Consider the following 12,461-nt stretch of genomic DNA (forward strand, 5'->3'; position numbering starts at 1 on the left):
AAAAAATCTCTCTAAACTTTCACCATTCCTCACCCATACTGTTTTTCCCTTGCTCCTTTTCTTCCGATCTCTACTTAACAAAGTCCATACAATTCCTTAGTTTGGTACTAGTTATTAAAACTCTGAAAAATACTACTAAATGGACACCCCTATCCATAAAGTCCAGCCGCACTTACCATCTTCCAGTCCCTCCGCGGAACATTCCACATTCAGTTTCGCTCTCAGGCCAAAATTCATATGGAAAACAACTGCCACACTGACCTTTTCGCCACAGCTAAAGACACTGAACAATAATGAACACCATTCCTGTGCTTTAAAAAGTGCTCGGTCGCCATGACAACCCCTTCCATTCTCGGGCTAATTAGTGTGGTGTGGTTGTAGGGTTTCATAGAGCCCAGGGAGGGGAGGGTGGGAGGCAGCCACCAGGAGTGGCCACTCTTTCCAGGCTCCCATTGTGACTGTGCTTCTGCCCCTTCACAGAAATTTAACCAGGGAAGGCGGATCTCTGGGCAGATTGTCACCCTGGGCAACCCACAGGGCCATCGTGAGGGGAGCAGACCTGTATTTCCATTGGTGGGTCTCTTCTGAGTTTTAACTTCCTTTTCTTTCTGGTTCAAAGATGACACAGCTAGGGGGGTGGGGGACAAGTCACAACTCAAAGGCATGTGTCCTTTTAAAACTTCCCTCACGGCGTCCAGTCCACACTGGTAACTAGTTGTCCCGAACTGGAGGGCCCCCCTTCAAAGACTCCCTGCAGTGTCCTAACTGGGAAGTTTTGCAGGCCAACAGCTAAAGAGGATTTGGGAAATAACAGCCATGAACTAGGGTAATTAAAGTCCCAGGAGATCCATTTACCAAATATTAAATGAATAAACACCTACTAGGCATCAAGGTTTTGTGATTCATGCTTGGGGAGAAAACATAAAAAATACGTGCTAGATTCTTGTGTGTCTTAAACCAACAGCCCTCACCAGAGTAGTGCATTCATTATAACCGATGAACCCACAGGATACATCCTACTCACCCTGAGCCCACAGCTGACGTCAGGGTTCACTTGGGTGTTACATTCTCTGAGTTTTGATGAGTGTGTAATGACACATGTCCATCATCAGAGCCTCACACACAGTGGTTTTGCTGCCCAGAAATCCTGTGCTTCATCTATTCACCTCTACCTCTCCCCAACCCCTGGCAACCACTCATATTTTTACTGTCTCCACAGTTATTGTTTTTTAAGAGCAGTTTTAGGTTCACAGCAAAATTGAGAGGAAAGTAAAGAATCCCTTATACCTTCTGGCGGTCTGGAGGTCAAATCTGGTGCTCAGTGACAACTCAGAAGGGTGGGAAAGGGTGGGAAGCGGCAGGGAGGTTCAAGAGGGAGGGGACATATACATATACCTATGGCTGATTCATGTTGATACATGGCAGAAACCGACACAATATTGTAAAGCCACTGTCCTCCAATTCAAAGTGAATTTAAAAACACATTGAAACTTAAAATTGTGTTTCTTGGGAATATAGAAGAAAGAAAAGTACCGAGATAGTAAAGGCGGTACATGAATTTGAATTAAGATACCACAAGTCAAGAGTCTGGACTCTCACATCTACAACTCAGTCCCGTGGGGACGGGACATTCTACACAGAGAGAACAGCTCACACCAAAAAGGCGGAGAGGGAGCCTGCACTGACAGTGGACACGGCACTCAAGTCTGAAGCCACTGCTTCAGGTTCAGGGGCTGCCGGCCGGGGTCAGACCTGGGCTGTGGACGGGCCTCCCCACCCCTCCCCCTTTCATTGGTAGTGGCAAAACTGGAAACCAGACCAGAGGAATGGCCGGGTATACGCTGATACCATGCCTATCATGAAATGTTATGTGCCCATTAAAAAATAAGCACAAATTAAAAATGCCCCAGTAGGGACTTCCCTGGAGATCCAGTGGTTAGGACTCTGTGCTTTCACTGATGAGGGTGTGGGTTTAATCCCTGATAGAGAACTGTGATCCCACAAGCTGAGTGGTGTGGTAAAAATAAATTTAAAAAAAATTAAGAAATTAAGTAAGCAATAAATATTAGATACAAATAGTATATAAAATGATTAAATAACATATAAATGGGCTTCCCTGGTGGCTCAGCTGGTAAAGAATCCGCCTGCAGTATAGGAGACCTGGGTTCGATCCCTGGGTTGGGAAGATCCCCTGGAGAAGGGAAAAGCTACCCACTCCAGTATTCTGGCCTGGAGAATTCCATGGACTGTATAGTCCATGGGGTTGCAAAGAGTTGGACATGACTGAGTGACTTTCACGTCACATAGAAATAAATACTAAATGTATTTTTAAATACCCCAGTTAACTCTCAAGCCTTTTGTAAGGTGAGAAAAACAAGATGCAGAAAAGTATGTATGAGAATCTCATTACTGTAAAACAAACAGTGGTCCCATCAAACATGACTGACACCTGTTCTACGTATGCACATATGTGTGAATAGATACATCTAGATACACGGTGTGCAGAAAAGCATAGGAGGAGACATGCCAGGCTGTTGTGGAGTCGGGGGCACTATTCTGGGCGGTGGGAAGAAGAGACAGCTAAGAAAAAAGGTGGGAAATCAGATGGCACTAAAAGAAGGAAATAATCACATACATACCACATGAGAAATTTCTGTTTGGCTGTATATCTTTGAAGACACTTAAAAATTTTTTTTTTTTACAAAGTAAAAGAAAAAATCAGGTACAGAATGGATTCTAGAGGTCCTTCATGGAATAAGGTGGAAATGGGGGCAGAGAAGCAGGGAGAACAGAGGAGAAGCTGCTGGAAGGGTACTTTAAAGTGGAAGCAACCCAAATGTCCATCAACTGGTGAGCAGATGAAAGTGCTTCGTATCCATAACATGGAATATAATCAGCCATAAACACGAAGTGCCGCTACCTGCTACAACAAGGATGAGCCTTGAGAACACTACACTACGTGAAAGAAGCCAGTCATATAAAAGACCACACGTTCCAGGATTCCATTCACGTGACATGTCCAGGACAGGAAATCTACAGGGACAGGAAGTACAGTGGTGGCCGCTCAGGGCTGAAGAGACAGAGGGGCAGCAGCTGACAGGTAAGAGGACTTCCCTTTAAGCTAATGAAAATGCTTTAAGTGTCGGGGGTGAGGGTTGCACAGATTTGTGAATATGTGAAAAACGACTGAATGGTATGCTCTAAATGAGTCAATTGTATGCTATGTGATTTACAGCTTAATAAAGCTTAGAGAAAAGGTATTGTAAAAGCCAGACTGACACAGAGGCATTTAAAATGGACAAAAAGAGATGGATGCAAGAGAAAATTTACATTCTGGAGACAGGACTAAATACATTTAGCTTCAGGTAATTTAATTCTACAAAATAAAACAAAACAAAAAATAGAACTTTTCCCCTTACAATCTGAAAAAATAAGATTTCATAATGCCTCAATAAAACAAGTGATGGATAACAGAGCATGCTAAGCCTTCCACAAAAATCAATTATGGGTAAAGGCAAGCTTTGGTAGCTAAATGTCTACATAAAGGGCAACAGAAGTGCTGGCAGACAGGGACACAGGACAGGGAAGGTGTTTTACAACAAAAAAGAAAAACGCATCTATGTGCTGATGAATACGATTACCCTGAATATCACCTAGCCTTCCATAATTCCAAAAAGACTGCAGAGAGACAGTAAGAAGTTGACAGTGGGACTTGGAAATAGTCACCTGTCCATAGTAAGGGGATGCTCAATCTGTGCTTATTTAATTAACGGAAATAGGAGTTAATTATCTGTGGACCCTGGAAGTTCTAATGCTTTTCAGTGTTTGAGACCTCACGGATCTGAGACATCCTAGATTTGAAACCAAGGAGCTCTGATAAGGGCCTAGGGAGAGGGGGTGGGAATGCAGCCTGCCACACAGAGGCGGGGGTGTGTGTCTCTGTCTGGGACCAGCCAGGACTGCAGTAGAAGGCATTCCCTCTCCTCTGATGGGAAAAGTCACACACACACACACACACTGATTAAGCACTACATAGACCAGAAAAGCAGGTGTGTGTGTATCTGTCTGGGTCCAGCCAGGACTGCATTCCCTCTCCTCTGATGGGACAAGTCACACACACACTGATTAAACATTACATAGACCAGAAACCAAGTCGGGGGTGGTGGGGAAATCCACACACACACACATATTAAGCACTACATAGACCAGAAACCAAGTTGGGGGTGTTGGGGAAATCCAGTCCTCCTGCTAAGGTGAGACCCTCTCCACGCCTTGGAGTCTCCTGAAGAGAAGACCCCCTAAGGGGAGAGAACAAGCTGGACTGGGACATAGGGCTGGCACAGAACCAACTCTTATTTCATCTGCTGTCATCCACTGTCATGTAATATCACTTAATATGGATCTATGAGACCAATTGTTTAAAAATTTGCTATGAGGGGAAAAAACTATACTCTCGAGAAGAAATGCTATGTGTTATCTGACTATACACTCATAAATTGATGACTATCCTAACTCACTGTGATTTACTTAAGCACACTGTGCCAAAGAGGAATTAGGCAAGATAAAATGGAAATAAACACATGATTAAAAGGGAACAAAGAGTAGAAAATGCATCGCATTCGCCTTTTTGCCTTGGTTGACAGGAAGTTCAAACTTAAATTTACTTCTCAACAGTAATTTTTGTTAACCAGGTAGTTTATTTTGCCTTATTTTTTGGATCAGGCTTCACAGATGTTAATCAACAGATTATCAGCTCCTTTAAGGAAGCTATGTTATTTTTATAGTCTAAAATAAGAACCATAAAAACATAATCTTAAAAACATTAATAATTTTTAAAAAGAATTCTATTATTCTACCCTCAAAGAACTATTGATGAGTATACACACAGGATTTCAAATGGTTTCTTAGCAGCCTTGCAGGAATCAAGTCCTCTTATTTAATACGCGGAAGATTCCCACAGCTATCCTTCAACTCATACAGCACTTGAACGCAGAAATCCGATGGGGTGGGTGTGATGAGTAGTATTATTCCATCTTGCAGATGAGGAAACTGGAAGTGAGTAAGGCTAAAAGACTTGTTCAAACCAGTTTTAATATTTGCTTAAATCACACAAAGTTCAAAGTGCTTTGCATTCCTGAAAACTAGTATGTGAATCAAACTTGATTCAAACCATATTTTCCAACTGATATGTTATAAAATTGGAGGCATATTTCCATAGGATACTATTCTCAAAGGAGTGAGCTGGAAACTTCTCTAGGGAAAAGAGTACAGTGAAATCTAGGCAGAAAATGTGCCCTGGATTGTAGCATTTCCAAAAACTCTGGGTCTTCCCCGCACAGGAAGACAGTATCTAAAAATAGCAACACTGAGGAGGGGGCCTTAGAAACAACCTGTCAGGTACAGACGTGATGTAAACGCGGGTGATGAAAGATCACAATTCTAAGGGCCATGACAATGTAAAGCAGAAACGGGTTCACTGCCCTGTGAGTTCAGTCAAATATCTATATATGGAAATAATGAGTGAACAGATGAAACCTTTTGGAAAATCTAATAGCAAATTCTGAGCAAATCCATCTTTGGTAACTGTTAACACAGACAATGAAAGACTGACAACACGTTTCATTGCATCTGAGCCCCAGAGAAACGACAGAATTTAACTGTTCTTTGAGCTACTGGTGGCTGCAACTCCTCCCGCCTCTCCTCCCCACTCCTTGGGTACCAGTTGCCATGGACAGGGGCCGGAGAAGAGCTGACCCACAACAGGCACTCACTGAACCCCACCCCATGGCATGAGCCTGCCTGGGGCAACACGTTTCATGCTGACTGCTCCTGCTTTCACAACAAATGCAACTTGATCATTCAAGCATGTGCTTCTGAACGCAGGCTACAACTAATTTCCAGAATGAGTCCTTTTGTCCCTTTTAAGGAGATGCTTAATTTATTCAAAGTCTAAAAACTAACCACTTGATAGGATCACAATGTCTTAGAGATGAGGTAAAAGTAAATATTACTATTTTCATCAATCGAAAGTATTTATTAAGAATCTTCCATAGACTGGGGGCTTCCGTGGTGGCTCAGATGGTAAAGTGTCTGCCTGCAATGCGGCAGACCCGGGTTCAATCCTTGGGTTGGGAAGATCCCCTGGAGGAGGAAATGGCAACCCACTCCAGCACTCTTGCCTGGAAAACCCCATGGATGGAGGAGCCTGGTAGGCTACAGTCTATGTGGTCGCAAAGAGTTGGACGTGACTGAGCTATTTCACTTTCACTTTTCCATAGACTGAACAACCACAAGCTCTGGGATGCCCCAGAGCAAATCAGTCCCTGCTTTGACACAACAAATCCAGGCTTTCTTGGTTCCAATCTGCTTGGAATGCAACAGGGAGGTGAACCCTGGCTCTGGCACTATAAGTCCCCAGAACACAGAATAAGCAGACATGGGATCTGAGCCTGATACCAACAGGTGTCTTATTGTCCTACTTCAGTAGCCTAATACATTTGCTTTTGACTTCATATTCCAGGGACGTCCCTGGTGGCCCAGTGGTTAAGAATCTGCCTGCCAGTGCAGGGGACACAGGTTTGATCCCTGGTTCAGGAAGATCCCACATGTTGCTAGGCAGCTAAGCCCGTTTTTCACAACTACTGAACCTGGGCTCTAGAGCCCAAGAGCTGCAACTACTGAAGGCTTCGAGCAGCACTGAAGACCCAGAGCAGCCAAAAATCAATTAATTAAAAAAAAACTTTATATTCTCTGAAGACTTAACCCCAGAACAACACTGGTAGATTGAAACTGAGTGGTGTAACATTCTAAAACTAATAAGGAGTTCTATTTTTTTTTATTGTGTTTTTTAATGGCTTCTGATTTGCTTCCTCGATGAAATATTGTCAACTTTATTTATGTACATGGCAGCTCTGCAGTGGAAGGACTTGTTACATAGTCCATATTATGGAGGATTAGTATCCAGCATCCCAAGAAATGTTAAGTTGATTCTTGCATAAAACCATTACATGACTCTTCATTTTGATAAGTAAACATTGTGGAGTAAAAGAGAGACACTAGTGTTATAGAGAGGACTTAATATATTAGGGATATTTGTGTTATGATCAGATCATGGGATATGGGCCTCCCTGGTGGCTCAGACAGTAAAGAATCCACCTGCCATGCAGGAGACCCAGGTTTGATACCTGGGTCGGGAAGATCCCCTGGAGGAGGGCACAGCAACCCACTCCAGTATTCTTGCCTGGAGAATCCTATGGACAGAGGAGCCTGGTGGGCTACAGTCCATGGGGTCGCAAAGAGTCCAACAAGACTGAGCAATTAACACTTTCACTTTTTTCATGGGATATACCTTTACCCTAATTCAACTTTAAAAGCAAACAAATATTAAGAAGGCTGATAACTCTTCATCAACTTCAAGAAGTAAAAAAATTGCAGAAGGGTTTACCAAAAATTGATCACACTAATAAAATATCTTTCCTGGCCTTACAGTGACTGAGTCTCCGTAAGACTCCTGTCCTCACATCTTACTAATTTAACAAAAAATTAAGATGTAAGGCCTCTCAATCTTTATTTCTTGTTTCATTACATCAGATTCTCAAAAGCAGTTAATAAATACCAGACAAGGGTTTATCCTATCCTGCTTTTGAACCATTTTCAAAAGCACAGTTACTGAAGCTACAGTGTTAAGTTCCCTGACCTTGAACAGGAAGTAAACAACAGCCAATTAAACTAGAGACAAAGATTCTTTGTCTCACCGTCAGTCACTTCTCTCCCGGGCTGTTCAACATTCGAGGCAGTTGCTGCCACTTGTTAAGTTTTTCATTTTGAGGAAGAGGCAGAAACAAATTTCCCCTGGAGAAGAAGCAAGCCTACTCCCCTCCCAGGTGAGGAATGGTAAGCATCTTGGTTACATGAGTGGCTGAAGCTGTCAGTCAGTCCTGGGGGTCGGATTATAGAGCCTGGAAATTTCTCACCCACCAGATACAGCCTTCAAACCACACCCTTCCCAGATAAGTGCAGTTAAAAAAAAAGCAAGGCAATCCAAGCTGTTATAGGTGGACACTGTGGTCCTCACCTCGGATCCACACAAACCCCAACTACTTAATGGGGAAGAGAACTCTGAACATAAATAATCCACAGGCGCGTCATGAAACCTTACTAAGGCACTGTGTTAGCACTGTCCTTTCCCCGCCTGTTCATGAACTGATCACACACACCAAATTAACACAAAGGCTTCAATTTCCCACTGAAGCCCCCCACCCAATATGTTCCAATCTATTTTCCCCGTCAATGCATCCCACCCACCCTCTACATCTAACTCAGATGAGAAGTAACTCTAGCAGCTCCTTGACTAAAACTTCCTGTCTTGGCTCAGCTGAAGCCAGCTTCCCCACCTGAAATGTTCCCGTTGTCTCTGTTGCGTTTCATGGGTCTTTAAGGGCTTCACAATACTCCCTCCTCAATAACATTGTCCTGGCTGCATCAAATTCGTGCTGTCTGTGACCCTGTCATGCTCTTTCTCATGTCATTTTTTTTAAACTGACAGTTAATTTACAATCGTGTTAGTTTCAGGTGTATAGAGACGTGATTCCGTTATTTTATATATAAAAACCAGATTTACATATATTACATTTATATATGTATTTTAAATATATTTACATATATGTATTTCTTTTTCAGATTCTTTTTCATTATAAGTTATTACAAGACACTTAAATGGCAACCCACTCCAGCATTCTTGCCTGGAAAATCCCATGGATGGAAGAGCCTGGCAGGCTACAGTCCATGGGGTCACAAAGAGTCCGACACAACTGAGCGACTTCACTTTCTTTTCTTTATTACAAGACACTAAATATAAGTCCCAATGCTATACTGTAGGCCCTTGTTGTTTCATGAATCGTAGTGTGTATCTGCGAATCCCAAACTTCTAATTAATCCCCTTCCCTTCCCCTTTGGTAACGGCTAAGTTTGTTTTCCGGGGGCTTTCCAAGTGGTGCAGCAGGAAAGAATCTGCCTGCCGATGCAGGAGACCCAAGAGAAGTGGTTTCAATCCCTGGGTTGGAAAGATCGTCTGGTGTAGTAAGTGGCAATCCACTCCAGTATTCTTGCCTGGAAAATTCCATAGACAGAGGAGCCTGGCAGGCTATAGTCCATGGAGTCCAAAAAGTTAGACATGACTGAGCGAATGAAGCGTGTGTGCACACACACACCTGCATATAACTTATACAAATCCTCCTGTATAATTCACCTCGGTGCTTAGTCACTCAGTCATGTCCAACTCTGTGTGACCCCATGGACTGTAGCCTGCCAGGCTCCTCTGTCCATGCGGATTCTCCAGGCAAGAACCCTGGAGTGGGTTCCCCTGCCATGCCCTTCTCCAGGGATCTTCCTGATCCAGGGATCGAAACCCAGGTCTCTTGCATTGCAGGCAGATTCTTTACTGTCTGAGCCACCAGGGAAGCCCATAATACCTGATACAATATAAATGCTACCTAGATAGCTATAAAAAGAATGTAACTGCTATATAAACAGTTGCTGGTAAATTCATGTTTTGTGTTTTGGAACTTTCTGGAATTTTTTCTCCTGAGTATTTCTGATCTGAGGCTGGTTGAATTCCCGGATGTGAAACCCTTGGATCAGGAGCGTTAACTATATTTACTCAATTGAGTTGAACACTTCCATTCATACAAAAACATACACGTGAATGTTTGTAACAGCTTTATTCATAACCATCAAAAGCTGGAAGCAATCATCATCCCCTTCAATAGGTGAATGGAAAAATAACTGCAGTATTCATTTAATGGAATTTTACTCAGATTCTTTTTTTTGAACTCTCAAGTCTACAGAAGACATGGTGGAACCTTAAATGCACAATGCTAGGTGAAAGAAGAGCCCTGAAATGGGCAAATACTGGACTGGCCAAAAATCTCATTTGGGTTTTTCCAGAAGAGGTTACAGAAAAACTTGAATGAACTTTCTGGCCAACGCAATACTATGTATGTGATTCCAATTACCTGACATTCTGACTAAGGCAAAGCTATAAAGTAGGAGTCTGCAACCTTGGGACTGCAAACTGGTACCTCCTGTCAGCAGTGGCATGGAATTAGAAATACAGAGCACAATGCATATAAGGTGCTTGAATCATCCTGAAACCATGCCCACCCATTCCTGGTCCGAGGAAAAACTGTCTTCTACGAAATCATTCCCTGGGGCCAAAAAGGATGCAGACAGTAGAAAGAGATAACAGAAAGATGAGTGATTGCCAGGGCCTCGGGGAGGGCTGAACAGGTAAAGAATAGGAAAATTCTAGGTTGAGGAAACTGTTTCATATGATACTATATCTGACATGATACATATGAATCTTTCTGTTATGTGGAATCTAGAAAGATGGTTCTGATGAACCCATTTACAGGGCAGCGATGTAGACGCAGGCACCCAGTAAGCACCTGTGGACTCGGGGTGGGAAGAAGAGGGTGGGCTGAACTGAGATGGTGGCATGGAAACAAATACACTACCATATGCCAAATAGATATGGAGCTCAGATCAGGCCCTCGGTGACAACCTAGAGGGGTGGGATGGGGTAGGAGACGGAAGGTGGTTCAAGAGGGAGGGGACATATGCACACCTATGGCTGATTCATGCTGATGTATGGCAGAAACCACCATAATACTGTAAAGCTATTACCCTCCAGTTAAAAACAAAATTTTAAAGACACACAGAGCTTTACAACCAAAGAAGGAACCTTGGAGGATCCTAGGAAATAACTCAGATTATCACAAAAGAATCTGAATGTATTACAAATGTATGAAACAACATCACGGGAAGGACTGAGCAGAAAAGCTGCAACTAAAGTACAACAGCATTAGGCACGGAGTCTATCCTAAGACTCAGGGGCAAAAGGAGTCACATAAAAGCACTATATTGTGGTGGATAAAGTTGTTTCCTGGGGGCTGTAAACGAACAATTCTGATACCACCATACCTTTACACTGGAATGGAACAAATCAACAGATGCGTGGTGGAAGAAGACCTTAAGGAAATGAATTCTGCCCAACTAGAGCTGACTCACTTTCACTTAAACAGCAGCAGAAAAACCCAACTCCAGGGGAGGGAGGAGGGAGGAGGGTTCAGGGTGGGGAGCACATGTATACCTGTGGCGGATTCATTTTGATATTTGGCAAAACTAATACAATTATGTAAAGTTTAAAAATAAAATAAAATTAAAAAAAAAAAAGAAAAACCCAACTCTGATGCTGTCTCAACCTCAACTCTAAAGGATGCCAGTCACAAGGTCCAAGCCGTCCTCAAAATGTGTTTGTAGGGAACAAGCCCAAAACTCAGCTCAACACCCACCTAGTTTTTCAGTGATTTACATGACACAACTGGAATGTGTTTCTATGGGAAAGGACTCGGCCCACCATGTACCGAAGCACGTTTTGGCACAGAGTTTAATGAGGACAGATGTAAAATACCGGGAGATGCAAGGAAAGCCTGGTTTTCTCCATTATCGTTGAAGGAAAGAATAATGCATGCCAAGGGGTTTTAAAATAAAAAATATAGAGAATATATGCAATGAAAGCCCCACAGCTCTCCTGGAGAAAACCACTCTTGCCAGCTTCCCGTGTTTGCTTCTGGATGTATTCTATGCACACACGGATACAGACGTGCACCTGTGCATACGGATGAACACATTTTTGAGCTGTTGTTTTTTTTTTTCTTTTGAAAGCAAATAAAGACATGTTCGACGCTGTGCTCTGTTCGCCCAAGGTAATCTTGGAGAGCTCCCTGTTACACACGACACACAGAGCTCCCGTGTTTTTTTCACAGCAGCACACTATGTCTTTACCAGAATGGGTGTGTAATCAGTTTCCTATGGAGGAACACTGAGGTTGTTTCTCCCCTGAGCTGTTTTCTATTTCACTTTTATGGAATGAATGGAAATAAAGCGGAACCTTGGAGTCCCCACACCAGAGAATTTCCTATCAGTACCTCCATCCCAGGCCCCCTCTTTGCTTCCTGGTGAATGAATCCTGTACTTCTGGTGCCAGTGGTTAGAAGCCCAGAGAACAGAAGGTGATTACCCCAGTGTGAAGTCTTATAACCTCCTCCAAGATGGAGATCATCCACCTCTACTGGCAAGGAAAAACAATTACTAAGACGCCTCATATGTGAGACAGGCTCTTGATCTATGAGAAGATTACACCATGGACTCCCAGATTATATAAAGTGTCAACAACACTTCGGTACATTTTAGTCAATCAATCAGAAACTACCAGTGAGATGATGAACTAGCAACGCAACGCTGCAAATTTTCTATTATGTTCCAGCATCTCAGACCACAGGACTTTGGGAGCTCATCTGTCACCCTCTAACAAGGTCATTTAATAGTATTTCTAGTCCACATGATGGATAGAAACCTAAAGAGATGGGTTACAGTAAAAGGTTGTATCTTAAGTAATTTAA

The 12,461-nt window shown here is 42.9% G+C and overlaps 1 protein-coding gene across 8 annotated transcripts in view; it reads right to left on the minus strand.

The window, feature by feature from the left end:
- MYO10 (myosin X) overlaps nucleotides 1-12,461 on the minus strand; it is a 260,576-nt gene that overhangs the window by 45,453 nt on the left and 202,662 nt on the right. Inside the window, exon 1 of one of the 8 annotated variants that reach the window (XM_086362500.1) lies at nucleotides 177-460. The exons of the other annotated variants lie outside the window; for them this stretch is intronic. Coding sequence (XP_086218626.1) covers nucleotides 177-209 — 33 coding nt within the window. The 5' untranslated portion in view covers nucleotides 210-460. Of the gene's footprint in view, nucleotides 1-176; nucleotides 461-12,461 lie in introns of those variants that run through there. 8 annotated transcript variants of the gene reach the window in all.

The sequence above is a fragment of the Bos grunniens genome, chromosome 20 (assembly GCF_055505025.1).
Source record: "Bos grunniens cultivar Pamir isolate PY7600 chromosome 20, Bosgru_T2T1.0, whole genome shotgun sequence".
In the NCBI taxonomy this organism is placed as follows: domain Eukaryota; kingdom Metazoa; phylum Chordata; class Mammalia; order Artiodactyla; family Bovidae; genus Bos; species Bos grunniens.